General features: G+C 51.1%; 12 protein-coding genes across 12 annotated transcripts; 6 read left to right on the top strand and 6 right to left on the bottom strand.

Annotated features, from left to right (window-relative positions):
• Positions 1–142: 142 nt before the first annotated feature.
• K460DRAFT_404628 (FCH-domain-containing protein) lies at positions 143–2,733 on the top strand (the record flags this gene model as incomplete). The annotated part of the gene is made up of 6 exons (XM_040936751.1): positions 143–184; positions 238–264; positions 370–554; positions 610–952; positions 999–1,079; positions 1,126–2,733. 6 exons carry the CDS (start codon positions 143–145, stop codon positions 2,731–2,733), a joined length of 2,286 nt encoding a protein of 761 aa, XP_040791963.1.
• Positions 2,734–4,230: 1,497 nt separating this feature from the next.
• Positions 4,231–6,167, top strand: K460DRAFT_90296 (glycoside hydrolase family 132 protein). Its single transcript, XM_040938790.1, has 4 exons — positions 4,231–4,404; positions 4,461–5,442; positions 5,490–5,893; positions 5,955–6,167. Exons 2-4 carry the CDS (start codon positions 4,512–4,514, stop codon positions 6,003–6,005), a joined length of 1,386 nt encoding a protein of 461 aa, XP_040791962.1. The 5' UTR covers positions 4,231–4,404; positions 4,461–4,511; the 3' UTR covers positions 6,006–6,167.
• A 1,273-nt stretch (positions 6,168–7,440) lies between these two features.
• On the bottom strand, positions 7,441–9,291 carry K460DRAFT_276931 (uncharacterized protein; the record flags this gene model as incomplete). Its single annotated transcript, XM_040928150.1, has 2 exons — positions 7,441–8,956; positions 9,251–9,291. 2 exons carry the CDS (start codon positions 9,289–9,291, stop codon positions 7,441–7,443), a joined length of 1,557 nt encoding a protein of 518 aa, XP_040791961.1.
• A 1,492-nt stretch (positions 9,292–10,783) lies between these two features.
• Positions 10,784–11,787, top strand: K460DRAFT_376042 (uncharacterized protein; the record flags this gene model as incomplete). The annotated part of the gene is made up of 4 exons (XM_040934834.1): positions 10,784–10,933; positions 11,079–11,327; positions 11,377–11,682; positions 11,734–11,787. The coding sequence occupies 4 exons, from the start codon at positions 10,784–10,786 to the stop codon at positions 11,785–11,787; spliced, it is 759 nt and encodes a 252-aa protein (XP_040791960.1).
• A 407-nt stretch (positions 11,788–12,194) lies between these two features.
• On the top strand, positions 12,195–12,935 carry K460DRAFT_275642 (uncharacterized protein; the record flags this gene model as incomplete). Its single annotated transcript, XM_040928060.1, has 1 exon — positions 12,195–12,935. One exon carries the CDS (start codon positions 12,195–12,197, stop codon positions 12,933–12,935), a length of 741 nt encoding a protein of 246 aa, XP_040791959.1.
• A 569-nt stretch (positions 12,936–13,504) lies between these two features.
• K460DRAFT_354247 (uncharacterized protein) lies at positions 13,505–14,572 on the top strand (the record flags this gene model as incomplete). The annotated part of the gene is made up of 1 exon (XM_040931769.1): positions 13,505–14,572. One exon carries the CDS (start codon positions 13,505–13,507, stop codon positions 14,570–14,572), a length of 1,068 nt encoding a protein of 355 aa, XP_040791958.1.
• A 949-nt stretch (positions 14,573–15,521) lies between these two features.
• K460DRAFT_376041 (uncharacterized protein) lies at positions 15,522–16,530 on the bottom strand (the record flags this gene model as incomplete). Its single annotated transcript, XM_040934833.1, has 3 exons — positions 15,522–15,728; positions 15,797–16,371; positions 16,422–16,530. The coding sequence occupies 3 exons, from the start codon at positions 16,528–16,530 to the stop codon at positions 15,522–15,524; spliced, it is 891 nt and encodes a 296-aa protein (XP_040791957.1).
• A 1,096-nt stretch (positions 16,531–17,626) lies between these two features.
• K460DRAFT_354245 (uncharacterized protein) lies at positions 17,627–18,742 on the bottom strand (the record flags this gene model as incomplete). Its single annotated transcript, XM_040931768.1, has 1 exon — positions 17,627–18,742. One exon carries the CDS (start codon positions 18,740–18,742, stop codon positions 17,627–17,629), a length of 1,116 nt encoding a protein of 371 aa, XP_040791956.1.
• A 342-nt stretch (positions 18,743–19,084) lies between these two features.
• K460DRAFT_365276 (UPF0057-domain-containing protein) lies at positions 19,085–20,038 on the bottom strand. Its single transcript, XM_040933150.1, has 2 exons — positions 19,557–20,038; positions 19,085–19,472 (listed from the first exon to the last, which is right to left on the bottom strand). The coding sequence occupies exons 1-2, from the start codon at positions 19,689–19,691 to the stop codon at positions 19,434–19,436; spliced, it is 174 nt and encodes a 57-aa protein (XP_040791955.1). The 5' UTR covers positions 19,692–20,038; the 3' UTR covers positions 19,085–19,433.
• A 637-nt stretch (positions 20,039–20,675) lies between these two features.
• On the bottom strand, positions 20,676–21,272 carry K460DRAFT_404619 (uncharacterized protein; the record flags this gene model as incomplete). The annotated part of the gene is made up of 2 exons (XM_040936750.1): positions 20,676–21,104; positions 21,156–21,272. The coding sequence occupies 2 exons, from the start codon at positions 21,270–21,272 to the stop codon at positions 20,676–20,678; spliced, it is 546 nt and encodes a 181-aa protein (XP_040791954.1).
• Positions 21,273–21,903: 631 nt separating this feature from the next.
• On the bottom strand, positions 21,904–23,448 carry K460DRAFT_280557 (indoleamine 2,3-dioxygenase family protein; the record flags this gene model as incomplete). The annotated part of the gene is made up of 2 exons (XM_040928416.1): positions 21,904–23,100; positions 23,158–23,448. 2 exons carry the CDS (start codon positions 23,446–23,448, stop codon positions 21,904–21,906), a joined length of 1,488 nt encoding a protein of 495 aa, XP_040791953.1.
• Positions 23,449–25,055: 1,607 nt separating this feature from the next.
• On the top strand, positions 25,056–26,718 carry K460DRAFT_394231 (uncharacterized protein; the record flags this gene model as incomplete). The annotated part of the gene is made up of 2 exons (XM_040935985.1): positions 25,056–26,506; positions 26,567–26,718. The coding sequence occupies exons 1-2, from the start codon at positions 25,081–25,083 to the stop codon at positions 26,716–26,718; spliced, it is 1,578 nt and encodes a 525-aa protein (XP_040791952.1). The 5' UTR covers positions 25,056–25,080.
• Positions 26,719–26,934: the final 216 nt, after the last annotated feature.

Here is a 26,934-nt window from a genome sequence, read left to right as displayed (position 1 = left end):
CAGCCATCCTGCCCCACCTATTGGGCAGCCACCTGAGGTCCGCGTAGCCCTTCCCAACCGCTCCTCCAGAGTCCTACATCCTCTATGTCTGGGGTGCCGATCCCCGCCGTGCTAGTTCTCGATCCATACTCCTCACAGCAGCATGGAGGTCGACATTGCGCCCCAGTTTGGCGCTGAATTGAAGGTATGCGGACTCCAGAGCGCACCACAAACCATGGACTGACGGATAATTCGTAGGATGGTTACAAGACAGTCAACGCCTGGGTACGCCCCTTACTCACCCCATGATATTTGAAAACACCCACACACATGCTCCGCTGGCTCCATCTCCCGCGTCTTTCGCTCGAATGCTAACCCAGGAGCAATCAGGTTACCGGCGGCATCTCTTGGCTGGACGACATCCAACAGTTCTACCGGGAACGAAGCGCGATAGAGAAGGAATATTCGGCAAAGCTCAGCGCACTAGCCAAAAAATATTATGAAAAGAAGGCGAGGAAAGTAAGCAGTATAAGTGTTGGCGACACTCCTACAGTGACCCCAGGCTCGCTCGAGAGGTACGAAGACTCCTATTGCTTTCCCCTGTGGACTATCGCTGACACCTGGCTACAGCGCATCCATGACCACATGGGGAGTCCAGTTAAGCACACTAGAATCCCGCGCCTCCGAGCACGACCAATTCGCTGGCGCTCTCATCAACAAACTCGCCGACCCGTTGAAGCACCTCGGCACGCGATACGAGGAATTACGGAAGTTACACGGCGACTTTGCTGCCAAGCTCGAAAAGGAGCGTGATAGTCAGTATGCTGAGTTGCGTAAACAGAAAGGCAAATATGATAGTGTCTGCCAAGAAGTGGAGAGCCGCCGCAAAAAGGTTGACGGTGCTTTCGATCATGGCAAAGGCAAGGCACGGAACGCTTTCGAACAGCAACAGGTTGAGATGCGCAACGTCAAGGTAAATCGCTTCGAGACTCTGTTTGGCGCAATGCTGACTAGCGCAGAACACTTATATCATTAGCATCAACGTAACCAACAAGCAAAAGGAAATGTACTACCACGAGTATGTTCCCGAGCTTTTGGACGTAAGTGATTTCATAAAGATCGGCAGAGCGATGTTGACAGTCACAGAGCCTACAAGATTTATCAGAAACAAGAGTCAACAAGCTGAACTCGATATGGTCCCTAGCCGCGCAAATCGAAACGGACACTCTCACACGGAGTACCGACTATATGAAGCATTTATCAGCTGAGATCCCCCGCAACAACCCTCTACTTGATTCGATGATGTTCGTACGCCACAATGCTGGTTCGTGGCAGGAGCCCGGAGATTTCCAATTCGAACCTAGTCCGGTCTGGTTGGATGATAGCAGCATTGCAGTCGACGACTCCGCTACAGTCTTCCTACGCAATGTGCTCACAAAGACGAAAGCCTCGCTAGGAGACTATCGGCGAGAGCTGGAGAAAAAACGAAAAGAGGTAGAAAACGCAAAGACCGTGCGGCGAAATATTCGGGAAGGAAAAGATAAACGCGATGAAGTAGATGTCGTTCGCGCTGTCTTCGCTATCCAGGAGGCTATGCATGAAGTGGAGCGACAAAAAGTTAGCGCTGAAGTGGAAGTCTCCACCATTACTTCAGTCGTGGGTGACCTCAGCATTGGCGCGAGGAATCACAATTTCAAGTCTCAGACGTTCAAGATACCCACAAATTGTGATTTGTGTGGTGATCGAATATGGGGCTTGTCAGCGAAAGGGTTCGATTGCCGAGATTGTGGTTACACATGCCACAGCAAGTGCGAGATGAAAGTGCCAGCGAATTGTCCTGGTGAACAGTCCAAAGAAGAGAAGAAGAAGTTGAAGGAAGAGCGACAAAAGGCTACACATGCAGTAACAGCTACGAATGGCACTGCAACCGGCTCAAACGCCGACATGCCACGGCTGGGGAGAAGCGACACAGTAAACTCCATGAACACTCTCAGTTCGGGCTATTCAGCAACAGCACACCGATCTATCTCTGGAGGAATGTCACCAACCGCAGAAGAGCCAGCACCGGTAGAAAAGAAGGCAGCGCCAGCGCCAGGTCCTAGGAGGAACCGCATGATCGCACCTCCACCTGCGCATTATGTCAAGGATGGCGATGATGTTCCTCCACCTACACCAAAGGGTAACGAAGTGAAAGGAAGGATGCTGTACGCATATCAAGAAAACAGCGAGGGTGAACTAACTGTCGCTGACGGACAGGAGGTGACCATTTTGGAACCCGATGGTAGGTCTTTTGCGAATCTGTCTCCTATGTTCCAAATTCTCTTGGGCGCAGTGCTCACAAATGACTACACAGACGGGTCCGGGTGGATCAAAGTCCGCGTTGGCTCCAAGGAAGGCCTCGTACCTGCGTCGTATGTGGAGATCTTGGCCCCAACACCACCTACAACGGCCTCGACCTTCTCGTCGAATCGTCCGGACTCGACGTACTCTGCATCGTCAGCCTCAACGACCAACCTCAGTGCTGCCATCGTTGGCAAAAAGAAGGGCCCGGCTGTTGCTCCGAAGCGAGGAGCAAAGAAGTTGAAGTATGTGGAAGCTCTCTACGACTACGCTGCTACAAGCGAAGCGGAACACTCTATGGCTGAAGGAGAACGATTTGTACTTATCAACATGGATGCGGGAGATGGATGGGCAGACGTTGAGCGGGATGGTGTTGTGCGCAGCGTCCCGGCAAACTATGTTCAGCAGGTATAGACTACTTGTCTGGCGGTTGTCCGAGAGATGAGCCTCGTGTAAATGGGTGGAACCTCGACATGGCTTGAACCTTTGCATTGGTAGCGCTGCCGATATCATTACCACGGTAATTTTCGAGCTTGTATATACAATCAGCAGCCGACTTCTAGATATACCTCATCCGCTAGATATTGTGTCTCAGTCACGAAGCACGAGCGCATATGCTGTGCTACACATGGCGCAGCTAAAACATGTTCGCTACCTGAATCTTGAAGCTAGCGGGCTGACGTGCACTTGATGCCTAGTGTGAGCAGGTTGGGTTAGCGGGAGGACGATTCAATCTCATCACCTCGTTCAATCTCTACCGTTGTTTTCATCATCACCATCACACCTCATTTTATCTCAACACGCCATGGCGCTACCCTATGGATGCTATTGTGCCCGCAGACAGTCCCAAAGGAACTGTTGCGAACATTCGAAGCCACACCGTTTCCAAGGCTAACCAGCGTACGACCTCTGGAGTGACCATCGCGTAGGCCTCACCTACGCGCCGCATTGGCAGAGAAGTGTAATCGGGTGAAGGCATCACATCATCACAGTAGTGGCAATTCAACACGATCCTCGAGATGACGCAGATGGATACCAACTCCCATGTTGTTCGAGTACCCTCACTCACATACATCTTGGGCCTTTCTCAAACCCACGGCTTCGCCACTGGCTCTGCTATATGACCTTGCTGTGCCACATTCCTAGTTCGTGGAATGCGGACGCTTGTTGCCGTCCATGGCCTAGCCAGGGGTCAATGTCACACAACATCAATGACAGCAGCAGTTCATACGCAGGGCAGGCCATGTGCAGGTGAGACCCCATCACCGCCTAAGAGCCTCCAGTCGATCTCGCGCCGCTAAAAGTTGAACCCGCCCAGAATAAGAGCGTCAAGAGCTTGTGCCTCAGACTGAAATTGCTTGATGTTCACGATCAACCCACCATGCACTGTGTTTGGGTACACGTTAGGTGGCACAGATGAGGAGACCATAACAGACTACAGGCCCAATGCAACAATGTCACAAGCTTAATATTGGTTATATCCGCACTCGCACTCGCCCTGGCCCTGCTTGGACTCTCTATAGGCCTCTTCTTCTCGCCCCCTACGTTTCTAGAATTTGGTTGCTGTCTTTACCTTCGACCACGTTTACATTGTCTCTCATTCTTTTAGTATCAAGGATTCGTGCACACTCTCTACGTTTATTGCGCATGTTGATACTTGCATTTGTCCATCAGGCAAAGTGCTAGCAACAGAGGATCTACATCCATCAAGGTAGGAGCATTTTCCCATTCACTGCGCCTTCCCTGCGCGACTAGTAACCACGCCACTGGGAGCTTGGCTTGGCAACAAACACAGATACAAACAACTTCAACTCTTGGTTTTTCGTGCGACTCACGCTGCAACAGTGCAAACCAGACTGGACTCAGTCGCGCTTCACGCCCCTACAGCCATTCTTTCGTGCCTTCACCCGGAGTTCTATCTCCAGTTCACTCTTTAGGCATCATCAGTATACTTTCACGCTCCTTCCTCGTTTCTGGAGGAGAACGCAACGAATCGAACAATAAGGGGACGAAGGTGCACCTTCAAGGGACGCATTTATAGCGTCTTGGGCTTACGAAGAACACTTGCTTGTTCGGAGAGAAAAGGTAAGTTGCTCTAGTGCCTCGCGCTCACCAGCATCACTGGCTTACAATTGGTTGAGCCGGCCGCAATAGCCCACCTAAACACAGGCAGAGAAACTACAGCCTTGGTCATGAGGCTCCAACATATCACTATCCTCGCTGCTGTTGCTGCAGTCACCGTAGCCAACCCGCATGCTTACGTGCACCGCCATGCCTATGGGGCCGCCAAACGCGATTCTCGACCCGACCATGTTGTGTACGTACCCGCAGCGACCGAGACTGAGATCGTCTACGTGCTTGATGGACATTCCATCTCCGAGGAGGAAGTCCGCCAAGGTATCGCCAACGGCACTCTCATGTGGGGAGAGGACGGTAACCTCTCAACGTCAATAATTAGTCCCGTCTTTTTGACCACCCCTCCATCAGTACCAGATCGCCACGCTCAGTCTGCTGAGGCGAGTTCGGGACCCAAGCTCCAGGAGTCCAAGTCGTGGGAACTTGCACCGCCGGCCGAGACGCCGTCAAGTAACCCCACCCCGCATCCGTCTCCTAACCCATCAATGGTGCATCAACAGGACACCTCATCAAAAGCATGGGCTGACCTAGTCGACAAGAATGGTCACTGCTCTTCTTGCGACAAAGAATTCCCCAATGGCAAGATTCCATGTAGTGAATTCCCGTACGGCTATGGCGCCCTGCCACTCGCACACGAAGGCCTGGGAGGTTGGTCTGGGATTCAAGACCCACAATACCGTGGAGTGGATGGCTTTGATGACATTTACACTGTTCGAAAAGGCTCGTGTAACGACGGTTCCTGCTGCACAGCCGGTAACTTTTGTTCGTATGGCTGTCCAAATCCCTACCTCAAATTGTCATTCCCAAAGAAGCAGGGTAGAACTGGACAGTCCGTCGGTGGCTTGTACTGCAACGAACACAACTACTTGGAGATGGCAGAGGGTTCTATCGGCAAGACACTTTGCGGCAAGGGCTCCACGAGCATGACGATCAAGGTAGAAAACAAGCTTTCGAAATCCGTCTCTTTTTGCCGCACCGACTATCCAGGTAAGCCCCATCAGTCAATCGTATGTACAGGTCCTCACCACCACCAGGCACTGAGTCAATGACCTTCCCGCTCACCCTAGGCCCCGGTGAGACCGGCTTCCTTGCCAATCCCGACCAAGCCAAATACTACTTCTGGCAAGGCAAAGCAACCTCAGCCCAATACTACGTCAACAAGCAAGGAGTGCCCGAGAGCGAGGCATGCACTTGGGGTGAGACCATGAAGGGCAAGGGAAACTGGGCGCCCACAATCTTCGGAACTTCTTGGGACGACATCAATATGAACAGAGGTTATTCCAGTCTATCACAAAATCTGGATTGCAAGCAAGAGAGACTCGACTACGACATCACCTTCACCGGCGATGGCGTTATCTCTCCTTGCAGGTATAAGAGTTCCACCAATCAGTATTGTCAAGCAGATACGTGTTTCGACGATAAGGATCGGGGCTGCACGGTAAGCCACACTACAGTCTACATTGTTTACATTGAACAAGGCTAACAGGAGATATTACAAGGCCTCCACAAACCTTGGTGGCACACTCATCATCATCCTCTCAGATGACTGAACCTTCTCAAGGCCGCCTACTTTGGGTTTCTATGAAGGTTTCGAGCCTTACCCCCTTTTCAGCCGTCTCTAGCAGACGAATTCTGGTTGATACTTTCACAATGTCGATGATCCCATGTGCAGACTATCACGATACAAATCTCGGCGGGTTTTTGGAGGATGTTCACATTTGGGGATGACCGAGATTCTTCTACGATTCACAAGCATCCCTTATGCGTGACCCGTTCGGGAATCAATCATGTTACACTTTATGTCATCTGTGACAGTCTTTCAATGTAGATAGCTTCACTTTCTTTTCATCTTTGGGGGCGAAGGGAATTCCTGAATGAACGGACATGGACAGCCGATGGCCAAGTTGGGATATGAGCCGCCTTTTCGGATTTCTCTTCCGGGCTGTTCACAATTTGGCTGCGTGGTATTTGAAGTCATTTTACGAACGACCTTGAGAATCATGCTGTTCATAGGCTTCTTACGAACGGTGTTCATACTTTATGCTCCTCATCCTAATTAAACTCGTGATGATCTAAGCATATCTACGAAGTGAGGACTCTATAGGTTGCCCCGCATACGACAGCTTTCAAGAGCTTTTGGTCTACGACACTACAAGTGAAGAGTACTTTGAGGGGATTCAGGCACAACTGCAATTAAGAAGTTATTCTTGTTGTAGGTAGAAAGCAAACAGCATCATGTCTGTTGCTGATACAACAGGCTACAAAGTAGACGAACAAATGCAGATCACTGTTACATACACAAAGTGATAGTATCAATGAAAGCGGAATGAATATCATTGCTATGCATTGACGGGGTGGGCAAAGCCTGGCCGCACCATCTCTGAACTCCCAAGGGGTATCGTGTCCTAACGACTTCAAGCCCATACTCCCTTTATTCCCCATGCCAGTCCGTGTGCTACCGAAGCAATGCTCTTTTCCCCAGTATCCATGCCAAAGTAGCTGTAGTCGTAGTGTCGATATGACAATACCAAAGATGTACAAGAAGCAAAAACAATTCTAGGAAACAATCGTCCGGTCATGGAGGCTAATGAAGCGAATTGAATGTAATGAGAATAAATATGTGCCCATCGCATGTATCTTATGCGAGAAGGGGTGACCGCCAGACCAGAGGACATTCTTCTGCTGTGGTGTGTTGTCCAGGTGGTGTTTGGTGCTCAAAGTACAGTCTACCCTGCTGCAACTGCCCTTTGTTTGTAGGCAGGCAGTTGCAAAGGGGTTCTGCGCACGTGAACCCTTAGCCATCGCTGGTTTAAATCTCCGGGAGTGGTGGTATGGTATTGTTACGCCTGGGAAGGCAAATAGAGCGTGGCATGGTAGACTGTCAAGTATACATAGCGCTTCCAAATGGATGGTTGCATGGCATCGCGTCTTCTTTACACGGGCCAGATGATGTGTACATGTGTACGTAAGGCTACGCAGACTTTTTCACGTTGGAGCCGGGTTGAACGGCATGAACGGGGTCGTTTCATCATCCAGAGGCAGGCCAAGATTTGTTGTGAAGCCAGGAAAGCGATCTTGGTTGCTGATTGCAGGAGTCTCGAGGGGAACACCGGTGTGACCGCCATGCGTAAGGCAACCAACGCACTCGCAGCCGTCGCCACACTGGCAAGTACCAGTGGCATCACTGCAGCCAGGCAGGACCATCTGGTTCCAGAAGTAGGACGAAGGCGAGAGTGTGGGGGCCTCCTCCTCTTTGCTAGTTGGGCTTTCGGCGATAGGTGACGCTGCGGGCTCCTCCGACTTCCATAGGACCTGACCCTTTAAGGGATTTGATGCTGTATAGCTAGGTGGCTCTAGGTACTGAGCCTCAGATACTCCGGATGTAGAAACAGGAGGGTTTTGCCATGGTCCGGAAACATCCATTGACGTGATTGACTGGATTGGCATATTTATGCTCCGTTGAAAGGTCATGTTGGTCGGAGTGGGTGCTGACAGGTCCCGAGGCATTGAACTATACGCGTCGACCCCGAATCTGGGTTGATGGGGATAAGTGGGCATGTCGTATAGAGGTGGAGACATAGCCCCGTATCCGCCAGTGTACTGGAATTGGGCCATGAGCCGCACGTATTCCGTCATGGTAGCATTGTTTGGATGCGCTGCGCAGCCAAAACAGCTGCACGACTCTCCACAGTGACAGTTGTGCTCAGGAACTTGCTGACCAACTTGAAGATTAGTGGTATGGGAGGCTGTGGAATCACTCATGCCAGGGTTTATTGGGATAAAGCCCCGTTGCTGATATGCTGCTGCTGCATGATTGTATATGGGAGCACCAAGACCGAAGGGGACCGTGGCTGGCAGTGGCTGCGATGCATGCGGGTGGAAGTTTTGATACTGTGATGCTTGGAACTGAGGTGAGACTTGAGACTGGTACTGTTGGCCGAAGGATTGGTAGACATTTGGCTGATCACTACTCGGTATAGTGTTAGATTGGACTTTTGAACCAGAGCAGCAGGACTTGGCCGGAACTGACTCTGGAAACAACGGGACGGACGGCTGTGCCGGCTGGGGATTGCAGCAGCTCGATGCACCACTCTGCGTAGGGAGTAAACGAGGAGTTGAGCTTGCACTGGACAAAGGCGACGCTTCGTTGCTACCGCTTTTTTCGGTCGACGTACGTGTCACAGTGAAGGGATCGTTTTGAGCGTCTCGGCCGGCTCGAATAGCATTCTCTAGCGAAGAGGTATTGACCGCTGTGGATCTCCTTCGGCTCTTCTGAATTCGACGGTGACCGGCAACTGTGGCTGTGGGCTGCGCGCTCTCTGAAGGGCAAGCACATTCATTAGACTTGGGAATCGTGTAGTTGATAACGACGCGGGCGCAGCTACATGAACCAGTTGGGTGCGGACAGCTGCTCAAAGGCCGCCCAGGCTTTCGAACTTCAACAAGCACTCGGTCTCTGTGGTCGCATTTGGACGAGCGGTGACCTCGAATACAGGGACCACTATGTTAAGTTAGTAGATGTGTTGAGATGGAATGAATGCCCAAAAAGTGTGTCCTTTGTATGCGACCTAGAACATTCCTAGTTCTGCAAACTCTGAAGCCCTAGTAGACAAACATTGCTAGCAACGAGGAAGCTGGAAACAACCAGACACGACTCTACTTGACAATGCTTGCAAACTTGGAAGTGTGGGGACTCTTATGCTAGCAGGCTATCAAAAAGAAGGAGGGGCTATCAGTAGGACACCGTACTTTAGGAGCACAAGAGGCGCAAAGGAACAAAGTAAGAGAGACTTACCAGGCGACCTTTTTGCGCTCTCCATTGACTTCAGCCCACATGATGTAAGGCTATAATGATTATAAAGAAATTTGCCCAGTCGGCAGACTGTATTGCAAAAGAATAAGCGGTATTGGTGTTGACTTAGAAGGTGTTTCAACCTCGCGACGCACGACGCACGGCACAGCGCACGTGAAAATGTGTTGCGGAGGGGTACAGTGGCGCGTCGCGCGGAACTTGACCTCCTGGCGAGAGCCCTGGGCTAGCCGGACAATCCTGGCTGTATGGCAAAGTAAAGAACGGGGCTCGAATGTAGTCTGTCTGCTGTACCTATCCGACCGAGAATGTAGGTCGCTCGGTACCAGACTTGGCCTGTGCGATTTGGGGATCCAGTTCCCGCGTGGCTGGAAAGTTGCTAATCCTGGACCGACAGCTTCCCGCGGTTCCCTGGTGGGAAGATTGGATAAGCACAGGTAGTAGGTGGTGCAGAAGCGACGTCGGACAGGGAACTGATTGAAGCTGGATCCCACGAGCAGGCAGTTCCGGCCTTTACTACGGCGCCAGGGACAGCGAATGAAGCGAGAGATACGAGAGTCGTTGCCCACACATGAAGAATCAGCCGACAGGAATGTCGTCTCTAAGGTGTTAATCACTGTGGAAACCTTTGATATGGGATGGGGCGAGCCGCGTCCAATCTCGAGATGTACCAGGTAGCTAGCCCCCGTCTCTTCGCTTGACGGCTCGTGAGTCGGGAGTCAAGGCGGTAATGCGCGGGTCCTCGCTGGTCGGGCTGTCAAGGTGTGTCGTGAGATGGATGCGCGACGTTCGTCGATGAATCAATTAGGCTAAGCGCCTTAGCGTTGAGCAAGTTTCTTAGTAAGGAACGTTAGTTGCCGCAGTTTGGATAAGAAAAGGCAGTTGTGAACTCAGCAAAAGAAGTCTTGGATGTGTAGAGGAAGTAAGAACAAAGAGTGCGCCATAGAGTTCTTGAAACAAAGAAGGAAGCGCGCGACCTCCTACCTCCGTGATTGAGGAAGCGTGGAAAGAGACCTCTGAGACCCTGGGTTCAAACGGGGATGATACTGCAAGGCCAGGGAAACTTGTGCGGCGCCAACAGAGCAGCTGGAAGCTGATCAGGTGAGTACGACAATGATGAAGTCCGGACATGTTCCAGGTGGCTTTATGATCGCTATAAGTAACGACTGCACATGCATCAGCTTGAGTAAATCATGGCTGTTGTTGAAGGCTCGCAGAGCTGTTTCCCCTGACAAGGCTTTGCGAGCGCACCATAGCTCGGTGTAACACTCGGTGCAGCACAAGAATACTAACCCAGAGGCTAGAGACAGGTCGTGCAAGCCTCGTGCGCGTGGGCTCCGCTTGTTGACTGACGTTTGCGATCCGCAGTTTCAATGAAACACACTCCTAGAACCTTGCCGTGCTACGTGCGACAGTGGCTGAGGTGGCGCACGTGATGTGGCTGGTGTCCCATTCCGACGCGACATCCAAAATTCAACCTTCGCCAAGCCATCCAACTTCGACAACTTGCCTTTCGCAATGGCCTCAGAGGCTGATGAGGAGAGCTTAGACCTCTTCCAAGAGCCTGATGATTTCTACGAGCCAGAAAAGCAAGCGACCTTTGCCTCTCATCAACTACTTTCTGGGCAGGAGCTCCAGGTTCGATTAGTGGGCCACAATCCACTGTGGGTAAGGCACATCTATCAGCACACTCGAGCAGGAGCATAAACCTCTTTCTCGTCGTCAATGTCGCAGAGCTTGTCAGATAGACATGACTAGTAGAATCTTGATTGACAATATCACTATACTCGAAACACGGCACTGACGTACTTAGGGTCACTTTCTATGGAACGCGGGGCGAACCATATCAGCATTCCTAGAAGAGCGAGCAGACGGGCTTGTCAAGGGGAAGACGGTACTTGAACTCGGTGCTGGGGCAGGGCTTCCCAGCCTTGTCTGTGCTCTGAACGGTGCCTCCCGAACGGTCGTCACGGATTACCCCGATGCTGAATTGATCGATAATCTACGATACAACATTGAACACTGCGATCTATTGCCTAAACCACACAAGGTCGTTGCAGAGGTTGGACATTGTACTCACCAGTAGCGAATTGTCACTAACTTGTGCATAGGGGTACCTTTGGGGCGCACCTATCGAAGACTTAACGAAGAACCTGTCGAATGAGAAGGCCTTTGATGTGCTTATCCTAGCCGACCTCCTGTTCAACCATTCCGAGCACGGTAAACTCATCAAAACCGTGCAGCTGACGCTAAAGAAGACCCCGGCATCAAGAGCCTACGTCTTCTTCACGCCGTATCGACCATGGTTATTCGACAAGGATATGGCATTTTTTGATTTAGCCCGAGACTCGGGCTTTACTGTCGCCAAGACCTTCGAAAAGGTGATGGACAAGGTCATGTTTGAAGAAGATCCGGGCGTAAGTTACTCTTCAGTCGTCCTAGTTCAACAGATACTAAGACTTTTGTAGGATGAACTCCTCCGCCGCACTGTTTTTGGCTACGAACTCAGCTGGGCAATCTGAATGCAAAATCCGATACCCCCTGGAGCCACCAGGGTGGCTCAATGTCGGGACTAGGGAGGCTCGCTTCATATGTCGAGACTCTTATCGCCGCCACCAGCGACCTTTAAAGCCAGAAAAGGGTATCTTCTGCGGATAGCTGGTTGTATTCAGAAAACTCCACTTATCGTTGCTTCCTCACGCGCACAAGCAGCTCAACAAAAGGCAGCAGTCTTCACAATGTATCCGAAGAACACTTTCCATTGCTGCGGGTGAGGCCATCCTCACAATGCACGTTATGATCATTGTATTTGTACACATGACACTTTGAGAAGAGAGACTGCCCCCTTCCATCTTATAAGCCAATCGATATTTGCAGGAAGTTCAACAGCTTACATCACCTACAACCATACTTGCAGTTGAGAACAAGCATGATTCGATACTCCATCCCCATCAGACGCATCAGGCTAGAATCAAAGCTACCATCAACGCCACATAGGCACAAAGCCCAGCAATCGCTCTTGGGTTCCACAATCGTCGAAGTACAAATCTGCAATCAAATCAAGCAACACCGCAAGCACGTCGTTGACATCTCGCTGAATCTGCTTGAGCGTTATGCGCCAGAGGTTGTCCACTTGATTGAGGCCAACCCACATAATGACAAGGTCACGCTTCCCCTCTGTTTGAATTCCCTCGAACACTCGAACGAAATTGAGGTTCCTGCTCTAACCAGTCTCTTCGCTCATTGGAGTGCCGATACTACTCCGAACATCCCCTCTATCGGCGAAACCGTCCTCCACTACTGCGTCCTTCGACTCCTCAACAACCGCGAAGCTCTATACGTCCGCGATGACATCATGTCACGCCTTGAAGCTGAGCCACTCAACGAGATCGATGTCCAAAGTATCTGGTGGGGGCTCCAGGAAACATACGAGTTTCATGAATGGGTCGACGCAATGTTGTACAATCTCGCGCACTTCGACGTGCTCAACAAGCAGCCGGTGGGTGGATATATTGAGTTGTTCATTGAGACTGAGCTTCTGGGATTGAGTGATCAGGCCCATGCACGTGTGGCTTCGACTTACCGTCGGTATCGAGATGCTATCAAGCCCACCAAGGCCCCTTCCCTCTTACGTCGGGCTACTCGCCACGTCTTTCGCACTCACGCATAAGCGATGAGGAGAAGTACGTCCCTGGTCAACAAATGTTGGACCCTGCGAGGCCCATTCTTCCAACAATAGAAATGTCTTCGGCTGCGAGGCAGCCATATGTCTGAGTGTTCATGATCTTCCTACCTCCTGAAACTCTGACTCGGCAGTTTATCAACTGTCTCATGGAGTGAGTTTGATGGTTTTAATTAGCACTGAAGAGGACTGTTGCACGGGCCCTTGAAACCTTCTTAAAAGGTTTCTCTCCTCCTCCTAATTACAGAGATAGATTTCATAGTCAGTTATATAAATTGTTCCTCAAACACAGCTTCCTATCGCCATGAGCATATCCACCCAGCAGTTTTTCCAACGCAACATGACAGCTGTTGTTAGCATAGTGAAGAAGCATGGCAAATTAGGGTGTGAGACACTGTGCGAAGACGATGTCCCTACCACAATGCTCTACATATGTTCTGTGTGTCAACAGAAGTGTGAGCACTCTCTGCTATATATATGCAGCTTTTCTCCCAGACAAGCTCAAAAACACTTTTCTTATACCCTTTCAACAATCTTCCACCAAAATATCTGTCACAATGCCGGCATCTCTGAACCTATCCTCGAGCGGTAGCAACGACTACAAGTTCATCATCGACCTACCGACTCCATCCTCCACTGCGGCTTGCACGCCGACAATGGGAGAGTTTGATGTTGAACCGGCGGCCGAAGACAACGATGCATTGGAGGCGCAACCCTCGAAGGAGCGTGAGCAGGCTCCTCAGCCCCTTGGAGCAAAACAAACGGTGAGCTCCCTGCTCGCTGTGCTTGCATCTCAGGCCCAGCAGAACAGTGTTTTCTCCAGCGAATCCTCCATAATCAACTATATGTACAGCAACGCCATCACACCTGCTGATGTCGAGGTCCTCATTCCTGCGATGATCAACAACTTCAACATCATGGACAAGCTGGCCTTGAACATTGGTTGGAATCATTTCCGTGGGTATATTTCCGAGATCGAGATTGATCAGATTCTCGCGCACATCCTTGCGAAAGGTGACTACCAAAATCTTATGTTCGAAGCTACCAAAGCACAGATCGAGCTACACCGACCACGACATCATCCACGCGACGCCAACGCCAAAGCCAAGGAGCATGCAAAGAAGGCTGCACGGGAGTCTCAAAATCGCCGCAAGAATATGCCGGCCATATATAAACAGCCAAGCGTAGCAGGAACGCTACCGTATGGCTGCACGACCCTCGCAGATGTCTACGCCGATGTGTACGGCATGACGTGGTCTCAAGTGCTACAGATCAGCGACAGGACCAAGGCATCTTCGAAAGGTAAGATCAAGATCAAGATGAACAAGTCTGGTTCCTTGAACTCTTCCTCCGCTGCATCGGCTCCTAGTTTCTTTTCCCAGACTCGTTTGCACAACGGTCCTGGGCTGACCGATAAGCGCAAGCCCATTGTCCGCTTACCACAGGCACAAGACCTGGCCAAGGTAGAGTCGAAAAAGGCTGAGACGGAAAAGGTTGAGTCGAAAAAGGTCAAGTCGAAAAAGGCTGACTATGATTTCCTGTGGGCGAAGACAAGGTCTTCACCAGACCTCCTTGGAAGGAAGAAATGTGAGGTTATAGTTGTGAAGCTACCACCGCAGAATTGACTGCGTGTGTGTGTGTGTGTGTGTGTGAGAAAAAGAGAGTGTTGTAGATTATAAAAGCGGTGTTGCAATGATGAATAGTACGGTACCGCAATGCAAAACTTGGTCTGTTGACAGCCCATACATAGATCATGCGCTTTTCAAAGTAAATTTAGAACCATGAAATCCCCTTCTTTTCCGACACTTGTTTATCCTACTCTTCAATGATCATCAATAAAACTGCTTGATCCTGCCAACAGTGATGCTACACCATTTTCGCATTTCCCAAAATCAAGAATTTGACTAGTGAACTTTTCAAATAAACTAAATGTAAAACAGATGCAGCCATGCCGATTTGAAGTTTACGATCTTAGGTTTGAAACCTGATAACCCCTGTCTCACGATAAGCTTTCAAACAAGCTTTTCGAGACACATGGCGTTTCCGCAAGATCGCCACGTGCACGATCTGAGGAACGCTAAGTCGACTTGCCGGAACTTTGTTCAGTGAGTTACTGTGACATGGTCGAAAGCTATTTGCCGTTGATTCTCGGGCGAATGTTTTGGGTCATTTGTAGAGGCGATGAGGTTATCGAGGTAGATACTTACTGCATGAATAAGATATTTTATCCATGATGTAAAGATTCTCGAGCAGAGTAGGAGAAACAAGATATTAGATACGACCAGACTCGCTCCATATTTACAAAGTGCCCAATCATTACCGCTAGAGACAGCTCCCATCTTCCCCAAAAATCAACTAAATACAACTCGCTCAGGTAAAAGAGGGTATAAGTGAGACAGGTATGCAACGAAATACAAAGGAAAGGAATTGACCATCTACAAAGCAAAAGAGATTACCAGAAGCCCACTTCTATCAGCCCCATCATCCCAGATTGCCCAGCAATCCCAAAATCAAACCTCTACTTACCAACAAAAAGAAATGTGTACTCGTGGAATAATCAGAGAGAAGAAAAGCCTACTCCGGCCTTCCGAGGAGACCGCGCGCCATGTGTCGCTTGCGGAGGTTATACTCGACAGCGCGCTTCTTGGCTGCGGTAGATTGTGTAAAGGCAGCAGAGCCACCGAACGGACCGGCGAGAGCGGCGTTCTGCACGCGGACGATGCATACGTTCTGGGCGCCACCGGCGGTACCTTGGCAGGTCATGCCAGCGGGCATTTGAACCTGTTCACGCCGTTAGCATCTCTGACATCGTAATGTAGATTGGTGGGGAAAAGGGGCAAGTATAATACCTTGACGGGGAAATCCTTGACTGCGGCAGCCGAGAGACCTCCAATACCGATTCCGGGAACGTCCTGGGTGACCTGGGCATCCTTGAATGCAGCAGGGTCGGTGCCGCCGGACGTAGCGTCGACCATTGCCGTGAGTGGACCAGCGCCATCTTGGTTGACTTGATGGAAGGTCATAGTAACAGTACCATCGTCGGATGTAGTTGGCAGACCGGAAGTTGCACCAGCGCCAGCCGCCTTAGCAACACCCTGCTCAGTGGTGCCCTTTGCGGTTTTAGCGCCAGCACCAGCACCGGCGGCTTTGCCTTTGCCTTTTCCCTTTCCACCTGTGAGAGCATCGAGAAGGCCACGCTTCCGGGCAGCAGCGGCGGCGGCAGAAGCAGGGGCAGCGGCCTTGGCCCCGCCAGCAGCTCCGGCACCCATGAAGCTGGCGATGGCGGCGGCAGCATCGACTGGGCCGGCCTTGGTACGACCCAGAGCAGAGGCCTTGCCGCCCATTTCACGGGTACGAATGATGGAAGTGTCAGCCTCGGAGCCGCAGAGAGGAGAGGCGCAGTCACGGGGAGTGCCATCTGCGACTATGGGTTTGTTAGAATACTACTCGAAGAGAGACGTAGTTGAGGCCTACCGGAAAGACCAGGCATAGTGACACCGTTGGCACCCTGGATCTCAGTGATGACACCGTGGGCCTGGACAGTGGCTGCGATAGCCGCAACAAAGGCGAGAGAGTAACGCATCTTGATTGATTTAGGATTACTGATGAAAGATGGAACGATTATTAAGAGTCAATTGACGAATGATCGTAGTGTAAAGATAGAGACGGATTAAAGCAAGCGACCGGCGCAAGAAACGAATTAGAAGAATAAGAGAATGGTAGAACGAGTCTGGTAATGCTGAACTGTAGAGCTGATGGTGATAGTCATACTTGAGGAGAAGACAGGATAACTTATATACTACCTTCGGAGCACCGCCGCGTCTCGGCAAAGCTTAGCTAGACACAAGCATTTGCCTGTACAGGTCTCTAAACTTTCAAGGCAGATAAGCATCTTCGACCCCTGTTGCCATGCCCAAACGTGAAGACGGCGAAGAAACTCGACCGTAATACTGTAAGCACGGAGGCGGGAAGAAGGGCTGAGACGATGTTAGTCGAACGATGACCCCAAAAGCACCAATACGAAGAGGTGTACTAGGATACCCACTACGGGATGATCATCTCCAGAGGTCCGGAAGTAGATGGTTCAATGCTGGGCAGGGAAGATGAATCGGATAAACAATGTTGCGTTGGACGGAAGGCGCATTGCCGTTTGGCATCTAACGACAGAGATCCGCATCTGTGTATCAGAAGCCAAGCCTTGCTCTATACTTGGCGATTGAAACGTCTATCTGGGGTCGTCGTTTCATGCGACCTCGATGAAAGCTGCCTCTTAGCCATGCAGTTCGATGTTGCTAAAGTGCCTTGTACGTTAATATGTTGGGCTCCATAGGACAATCACAGCAATTTCTTGCCTCTCGTGGTATTCAGCATCGTACAGTGCCATGTCAGCTCGTTCGCGATTAGCAATGAAGCCGGTGGTGCCAAAATGATAGAGTTGTTTCAGTTGTAGATCATGAAACTTTGAAGTTTGGAGTCGGTTCTAGCTTGGCGCGACGAAACTGGAACTGACTATTCGATTGCCCTCCCAACCGAGTCCGAAACTCTCGAGTAGTACCACGAGCGACTATGCATCGTCTCGAATAGATGCGCCACTGCAAGGTGTAGAAGGTTCGTAAATTGCAGTCTCGACGGTCTCGATCTCATAAGAGCGCCTGGGAATTTCAAATATCCTCCTCTTCTCAAGATTCCCTAACATGCTCTTCACCTATACCCTCCTCAACCCAACTTCTAAAATCTCTAACTTCCTTGATCCACACATAGCGCACACAAATCTCCTGTATCTCAAAGTATAACACTTCCGTCCCAAGAAGTTCTTTGCGTATCAAACTTTTAATGAACAGCAACAGCAGTCGTACCGCACGACTCTGCGCTTCCTTGCCATATTCCCAGATCGAACTGCGGTCCAGGGGCCCATCCGTATGCCCGTCTACAGTCGCGTCTGTCGGAGGCCCCGCCATCTGTTCCGCCAGCCGCAGCGAGTGCTGGATATAAGTCGTTATAACGGGCGCGGGATCAATCGAGAGGCTTTGGAGCGTGCGGTCGGTAAGAAGCGTGGTGAGAAAGTCGAGGTAAGAGAGTTCGAGGGGGAGGTGTGTGAGTTCTTGTACTGCGGTATCGGGCTGCTCTTTGAGCTTCTGGAGCATGTCGCTTTTCCATTGCTTCGAGGCGTTGTCGCGTGGATGTTCCTGCATGCGCGTCCAAGTGGCTACTTTCGGCTCCGGTGTCTTGTCGTAGATGCCTTCTTCCTCGAGCATCTGGATGTATGTCTGAATATTGAAAGCTTTCTTTAGGCCTCGCTTCACAAACGCGTCGTGTAGTTCCCTTGGTGTCGAGTGTAGAAACTCCTTTACATCCTTGTTTGGCAATAGCCTCTTAATCCATTCCACCCTAACCTCGAGTATATCCGCTGTTGTTATGCCGCCATTCGGTGTGCTAAAAGTGTTCGTATTCAACTTCCCCTCAGCGCTTTCTTTGTCTAAGCGCTGCGAGGCCTCCACCCAGTGAGTCAAGAACGGGTTGTGCCTCATAGGTGTTTCCGCGTTCAAACACCAAAGCCTGTACTCGCTGTTGGTGAGCACAGCCAACACGTTCCAGCTGGGCTCTTTCCTAGCGTTTTCCTCGTACTCGTCGAGCGTGTTCTTGATTCTCAAGCTCTTCTCGAAGACAGTATCTCCCGGATGCTCGTCTGCCGATGCAGGTATATGCTCGAGTGCATTCGCCGCATCGCTGTAGGTTCGGTCTGGGTCGCTAAGAGCGTCTACTTCGGGGCGCGTCAAGGCCGCTGCAAAATTCATCTTGTACGATATCTATGCCGCGCCTTGCGACTGAAGTCATAACAATGTGTTGAGTGTAACGTTTTGTGCTGGGAGGAAGACATGGAGCCTGCGTGGTTGAGGTGTCACGATGGTAGCCTCTGGCTGCGACGCGTGAATGGTGAGTGCATGCGCTGCCAAGTATCGCGCCTAATGGGGGTCGAGTCAAGACGCAAGAATCTGAGATGTCTTATTACCATCTGCACGTAGGAACAACGACCAGCACGTCTCTACTCGACAATGACATACGCATTCGACAAAAAACATTCATTCAAGGTTTTAGTCAAGTCACTGGACAGCACATTGTTGAAGCACAAAGCAAGATTCATGGTTGTAGAAGTTTGATTAAGTTTGGCACGCTACGCTCGTATAACGCACCAGAAAACCTTCTGAAGAAGCCTGAAGATTTCTTGCAGAACCAAGACGCCATCATGAAGAAGTAGTCGTAAAGAGAGCCGGAGCGAGGACAACGCTCATCCGACCGGGAACTGCCGGATCGCCCGCATGCCCCATGCTAAGCAGCAGCAGCTAGCAACGCAGATGCCGAGTGACGTGGGCAGAAATCGAGTGACCGAGCCTTGACGCCGGCTGAAAGGAATAAGAGATGGGTATCGTTGGTTGACAAAGTTGTCATGCCGTTATTGCGGTATTATTTCGTGTTTGCGCGCCCCCGCTAAAACTTGAATATGATGTACAAGGCGTGGATGATACCCTGGATGTTCATGTTAGTAGAGGTTGCAGGGGACATGTGCTGTTGTTGTTTGGCAGCAGCAGCAGCAGCAGAAGCGGGACTCACCGGAATGTAACCCAGGACGGTCAACAGAATGTTGATGAGGAAATCAGCATTGCAGCCGCGCTCGAGGAAGACACCCAGAGGAGGGAGGATGATGGCGAGAAGGATCTTGCAGATGTCGCTGGCGGTGAAAGGCATGGTTGATGATTGGCTTCGTAAAGAAGTAGAGCTTGTGTGTGTGTACTTGGAGTCGAGTGGTAGTGAGGGAGAAGTTTCTGTCTGGTCTGACAAACAAAGATGGCAGCCAGCCTAGTATTTATGGAAGGTACGCGCGGGCAGCTCATGACCACCCACAGCTACGTCACCGCCTGCAAACCTCCAAACAGGTGGCAGGGGCTCCCGCGTAGCCCGGCCTCCGCAAGCGCCACACTAAGCTCTATTGGCTGCCCAGGCCTGCTTACCCTCACCTGGTAATTACGGAATCCAGACCTCGGACGCCCATTGACCAAGGTTGTAACCTTACAGAGGCTGCGTCACACACGTAATGAGTTGCCGCAAAAAATTCCGAGGCTGGGGATCTTGCGTGTGTTTCTTGGAAGGCCAGAGGGCGCAGCTTGCTTTTCGCGTTCGGATCACTCGGCTTAGTGACGCCACTTGTGGCTCATAGTTCTGCCAGCCACGCAAGCCCTGCGGATCCATGCATCATTGTGCACGGCGGTGGAGTCAACAACGCTCTAGCCGTGGCAGGTCTGGCTATCTTTAGGAAGATGTGGCTAGAGGAATAAAGTGGCAGTTCTAATGCTTGATCAAACATTTCGCGTCTGACGTACATGGCCAGCAATAAGGCCCGAGGATGTCATCGAGTTCGGCAACTTCCCAACACACCTCCAAGGCGTGCAGAGCCTGTCCTTTGCAGACAAGGTTCACCATGCGTTACGGCTTGATCAATCCGCTCGCTATTGGAGTATTGCTTGGGTTAGACTCGGAGATCGAGAGATCGAGAACGATAACGCAGCTGTGCATATGATCGCCAAACAAGGTATTTTCTTCACTCTCAATGCAAAAGCGAATGTGTGAAGATATTAATGATTCATCTACCGATTGGGTATTGTAAGAAAGAGGGATATCATCTATAAGGAATCAAGCAATCATAACCTCCCAGCCGTACTCATAACAAACAATCTACTGAGGATTCTGCTTCTGCAAATCGACCTCGACACCGCGCTGGCGCGCCTTGCCCTCATCATGCTGCGCCTGTGCCTCGGCCCGCTGCGCATCGTTGCCAGCCAGACCTGCAACCGCACCGCCAATTGTGCCTCCAACGCGGTCGTGGATGCCCTTGCCCAAATCGTTGAGCTGGCCCTGAGCTTCTTGACCCTTGCCCTCCTTGTTCTGCCGGATACCCTCCTGCTTCAGTCCCTCTGCGCCCACGAAGCCGCCAACCGCTTCCTTGGCTGCTCCCACATTCTGGTTCCATGATCCAGCGGTGCGGTCGCTGTCGTCTTTGGCAACGCCTCCTGATCCTGAGACGGTGAAGGGGCCAGCCTTTGCGGCCGAGTGGGAGATGTCGTGTTCGGCGTCTGCGACGACTTTGCGGTTCTCGCCTTGTGCCTGTCGAGTGTGAGTAAGATTCAGAGGAGAGAATGCTTGAGGGGTACGAACCTTATCGGCAGTGCTGCCAGTCAACGAGCCGATGGCGCTCTGGACTGCGCCGGTCGCTTGGTCGACGTACGACTGGAGGGTGGAGGTTTGGTCCTTGTTGGTGTTGGTGTTCGACATGATTGCGGAGTGATCTCGAGTGATGTTAAAAGATGTTGTAGGGTTATGAAAGGTAGTGTGAGAATTGTTTTAGTAGTGTATATCTGTTCTATTGAGGCTGGCGACGCAGGTCTTATATGTTTCTGCTTGGGTCTACGGGAGGCTGCGCATGTGCAAAATGACGTCACGGCCTTAGCTAGACCCCACGCGTTGGGCTTTCACGATCGTCAACGTGCCCCTGCGTCAGCGGGGGGTCTGACGAATGTGGCGCCAAAACATCGCAGAAATCCATCACGGTTGGTTTCACATGGCTTGTTAAACCTGGAATGTCTTTGTCGAGGGTCAACTGACTCTAGCACGTTTTACATGTTGGCTATGATGCAATACGAAGAGCTTGTAAATCTAGAACATGCTTATTGCTACCTGATTAGGAGCGGAGATGCTCAATTTCGGACCTCTGTCCGCTCATATACCTGTAGCGTACCCAGGCTGTAGACCAATATAATACAAATATGTGTGCGCTATGCAGTGCATGGTATAATAGTCGCCTTTGTATGATCTGAACACCAAAAGAAACAAGTCCGGTCAACCACGCCTTACCCTGTAAGATGTAAAGTCAGTGTAAGTCTCATATGCAGTTCGTATATGGACTTTACTCACAGTGGCATATTCCACCCTCGTCAAACCTATCAACGCTCCATGTTCCAGCAAGGCCAACAACTTGCACTTCCCCATTGAGACCTTCCGAGACCTTACCCAGCCTCGCAATACCATCATCAATGCCAAAGGGTGTGCCAACTTCTCCAGGCCCGTTATTGAGCAGCCTTCGTGCCCAAGCATCGATTGCAGGCTCTCCAGTCTCATCACGAGCTTGCTTCAGGAAAGGGATCAGAGCGGTGCCGCCGGTACCTCGAAGTTTCTTGCTGCCTGTGCGTGCCAACGTATTGGCGAGATTGACGCGTTGAGTCGTTGCTTGCTTGGGCGAGAGCGACCGGGAGTGGGATCGACTTTCGCGAGACTTGATGATGATATAGCGAGACACTAGCTGGATATGCTTGTCGCGCAAGCTTCGTAGCATGGCCAAACAAGCATCGTAAGAAGTCGTTAATGCGCGGTTGTTACGATTCGAAGTTACGTATTCCCGGATGTTGGATACGCTCTCCATGTGCTCAAGGAATCTGCGATGAGGACCAGGCATGTACTTTCGCATATCCTGGATGAAACCGTGCGGCGGTGATGTTACTGTGGCACTCTCTGAATCCACACTGTCTCCTCGCTTTTCGCCCGTGGGACGATGCTCGATGCCCAGGACAACATCGAAGAACTGAATGATGGAGCTCTGTGCGTTGCTGCCTCCACTGAACTGAACGTAGGGTTGCTCGCCAGTGCCATCGTCAAACATGACTCCGTTGGGAAGACCGGCGTCTGCCATGTTTTTGCTTCCAGCAAGGAATGGCCGGATGCGGTGGTAGAAGACATGGGGGTCGCAGCTCTCATACATTCGTTCAAGCAAGGTGCCAAGCTCATCAAGTCGCTCTGCGAAAGATCGTAGGCACTTGACGACGGTGCTGCTGTCGCCCCGCCTGGCTGCTGCAATAGCTTCTATCATCATCGGGATGACTGGGCCAGCTCTTGCTTCGATCGCTACCGACACTAAGTAGAACCATGATTCATCTAGCGAGCCAGTGAAGGTCATATGGGTCGAGAGATTGTCCAACGAGTCCATCGGCTCTCCATCGAACAGGGGGCGCCAATTCCACAAACATACACCGGCATACGTGGCAACAGGTGGAAGTTCCAAGTGTCGGCATGCTTTCAGGAATGGAATTGAGATGGATGGTGGTACAATCTGTGCCGGAGTGTTAGTCTCACAATGAATATCAGCGTGCGGGTACTCGAGGCTTACATCGGTTGGCCTGTCGCCGCCCCAAATGTATCCGTGTGCGATGAAGCCGAGAATAGAATAGGCTCGCCGCCATTCGGCTTCTGTAAGGAGAAGATCCGTCTCGAGCACGGGCAAGGCAATGACTATCTGGTGCAATCGCTTGGCGAGAATCAAGCTCTGGAAGTTGCGCACAACAGTCTCCCATGGCTGATAGTACCTATCAGGCAGGATGTCGAGAGGAATCTCGTCTGGAAGAAAGCCATTCTGAGAAGAGACGTCGTAGTCGCTCGGTCGGGGGAGAGGTGGAAGCATGGTATCGATGGCAGGCAGTGGCGACAAATGCGTCGAGAGCGAAGTGAAGTGATTGAGACGAGCGGGTGGGGTCGGAGACCCTGGAATAACGGCCGCTAATCTCTGAGCAGGCAATCGAGTATTTAAGAGCTTTGGATGCTCAGGCTTGTGGTCGCGTGATGTAATTGTGTAGGCAAGAGCGAGCCTTGTATGCTTCAACGGAAGGCAAATGCAGCGCCACCCACGCCGAACCGTAAGTATTCAAGATTAACTACGGTTGTGAAGGGTTTATAAGAACAAACTCAGTGACATGTATGCGGGTAGTGTGCCCTAGATATGTTGCTGGTGGGCCAAAGGAAAGCTAGCCCCGTGGGATGTAGGCCTGGCGGTCGGCACTAAACTTTGCGGACCAAGCGGAGAAGCGGGACAAAAGACTGAGACAACAGCGTTGACCTCCGTGGACTACGGGTAGTAAATGCAGAAGAACTATGACCTGTGAATGAAAGGCATGGTGTACAATATAGAGGCTTTCCGCGGCCGCGAACCTAGGAGGTGTTGAATGAGTGTGCCTGTGAAAATCTTCACAGCGAAGGCGCTTCAACCGAGAGCTCGTCACAGATTAGTAGTACCATGGCATGATTCTAGACGACATTAGCAATCATTTTACGAGCCGAACTAGTGGCCTCTATCTTATAGAATAGCCTTGGGCCAGTTGGGGGTGACCGGAGGCCGTCGGCCGGAAAGCTTGGAGACGCGTTCCATCCATGGGATGCAGGGACTTTCTAGGCGCTAGCGCAACAAAGTGCCTTGTTCGGAGTTTTGCCCGTCTAAATCTCACCTGACCATAGGATTAATCTACTAACAACCTATAGCGGTACCTTTTATATGCTAGGGAATTATTCTGCAGAGTTTCAAAACTATACACTGCGTCGAGTGTTGTCCTCTTCCAAGTAGGAGCAAGTTTGCGTGCTTACCGTTGGTAAGAAGCCGAGGTCGGCGAATATGATTCGGGGGTTAGCCGGACTTAGATCCGAACGTGAACCGACATACCATTGTAGTTCTGTGCGGCTCATCAGCCTGTAGACAGAATATACTATGTGTGATGTTCGCTGTCGTTTTAGAATCTGAGGCTACCAGCTCAGCACATGTGCCGCTTCCCTTTGCTATTAACCTTGCTCAAGCCGATAAAGATTAGCTACAATCTTTCCATCCGTCCGCAAGTCTATAGCGGTACGTCGTTCGCGCTACTGTAAGCCTAGTATGCAGATCAGGGACCGCCTTCTGGTAGCTATCAGGGCTACCTGATGGACTACCGCGGTGTTCTTGGCCTTACCTTTGGCCTGTCAAAATATTGCAACGTCTCATGGTAGAGGGTCGAGTAGAACTAAGCGTAAATTATCAGGCGTCGCATTCGCTCTTGAGCTAATGCAGTATCACCAACTACCTGTTGGTTGCACGTGATCTCGTGTAGCCGCCAGCTCTTCGCTGGCTCACAACAAACAACCTAGCCTCACTCACCGCAAATTCATTCCACTTCTACGGCGTATGAACTCAAGCTCGAATACCTTTCAAGTATCACGCCAATCACCCTTGAACGCCTCTCAGGTCTATCGGAGCTGTGAGCTACAAGTTCAGCAAACCCATGATCTAGCTATGGCCCTCACACCAGCCCAAACGAAACACAACACCCTTGGCGAGAACCTATCGAACAGGAGCCACGATGCATTCAACAGCCTTTCTGACGAACTTCTGCTGATGATCACCCGGGAAGTGGACGAAGCTAGCGAAACCCGCCATCCACTACACGCCCTCTGTGCTGTCAATCGACGATTCAACCGGCTTGCCGTTCCCCTACTCTATCGCGAGTACTGCTTCGACCACTATGATTGTGGAGTACATTCACGGTTTATTCGCACCTTGCAAGCGGCACCAGCTCTTGGAAAGCTCGTCATACGAGTGACGGTTGCGCATCAGACGTTAAAACTAGACAACGTTTCTGAAGCCGTCGAAGAGATCCCCTGGCTGGACATGTTACAAGCGGAACCAAAGACAGGGATGATCAGGGCTGACCCTTTCGAAGCTTGCATTGCTCTGACCATCTGCCTAACGCCCAATATCAAGCACCTCGATGTCTACAACTACTACTACGGGGACCAAGATGTGGCACCACCAAAGTACCTAGAACCGCTGCGGGCCGCCTCCAGTAACGAACCGGATCCCAAGGCGCATACCTTTGCGCATCTTACATCAGCCACTGTGTATATCAGCTCGATGTTTCCCGGTGAGGTGTCGTCAGTGTTTTGCTTACCGTCTCTACGCTCTGTGCATATTCATGGGACAAAACTACGTTCTAGGCTTAGCAGTCGCAGCTCCCAGCGAGCCCGCGACAGTTCCCCGATCATCCAAGGGTACTGGCAGTGCCCTCCTGGCTCATCAAAAGTCAAGGAGCTCCATGTTAGTGGAGTGTTCGCTTCAGCCGTCCTAAGCATCATGATAGGAAGTGTTTCCTCTCTACAACGCTTCTGCTGCAGCGGAGAAGTATATCTCGAACAAGAGCCCGATTGGTTCAGCAAAGTAGGCAATGCGCTCCTTCAACATCAGTCGTCGCTGTTGTCACTTAGTTTCAACAACATAAACTGCGATACCTGGGATTCCAACAACCTACACTGGCCAACTGACCGGTTAAGCGTTCCCGACCAGCTTTGCATGGTCAAGTCCTTGCAGTCGCTCCATACCTACGTGGGTCTCTTAGTCCCGCTACTACCTTCCAACCTCCAACACAGTCCTGACCAACTCGCCGCGCTAACAACGGTCTTGCCTCCCACCCTTGAGCTACTCCTCTTGGAAGTGCCGCCTGATTGGTCCCCTCATCAATTCCTCGACGTTCACGACCCCGAGGCCTGGAAAGTCTTCCCAAATCTGAAAAGGCTTTATCTCCGATACCAATTTGTCATATTGGATGATGTCCTGCCCACCGACGCGTTTCTTGAACTAGAGGCGTATTTCAAGCGCACAGAGGTGGACTTTGCTTTTAGGATCGACTACCATTACTGTGTGGTTCATAGGCCACCAGATCAATGTAAGCATGGCCACGCCTCAGACTCCCCATAGACTCATCTCTAACTCCTTTCCCATGCAGCGCACTACGATGCTTGTGTCGAAGCCTTAGGAAAGCTGGGCCCAGCTGCCGCCAAAATAGTGGGCCATGGTCGTCCTTATCGAGCCATGGATTGGCCGAACCCAGCTGGGTTGATATGTGATTGTTTTGATACCAACGGTATGCGAGACTAAATCGGCCTAGTGCATCAAGGGAAGCAAACTAGCTTCGCGAGGCAGGACAGACAGGACGAGGGTTTGGTTAAAGGAGGGAAACCAAAAATTGTATGACCGTAACCGTCAGGTTGTAATTTCAACACCCCACAAAGTTAACAGAGGTCTGCTCTGTATTGGGTCCTAGGTTGGGCGGGTATACATGATATGTGCGTCATCATCAACATCACACAAACT

The sequence above is a fragment of the Cucurbitaria berberidis genome, assembly GCF_010015615.1.
Source record: "Cucurbitaria berberidis CBS 394.84 unplaced genomic scaffold K460scaffold_2, whole genome shotgun sequence".
NCBI lineage: Eukaryota > Fungi > Ascomycota > Dothideomycetes > Pleosporales > Cucurbitariaceae > Cucurbitaria > Cucurbitaria berberidis.
This window is presented reverse-complemented; position numbering and strand designations above follow the sequence as displayed.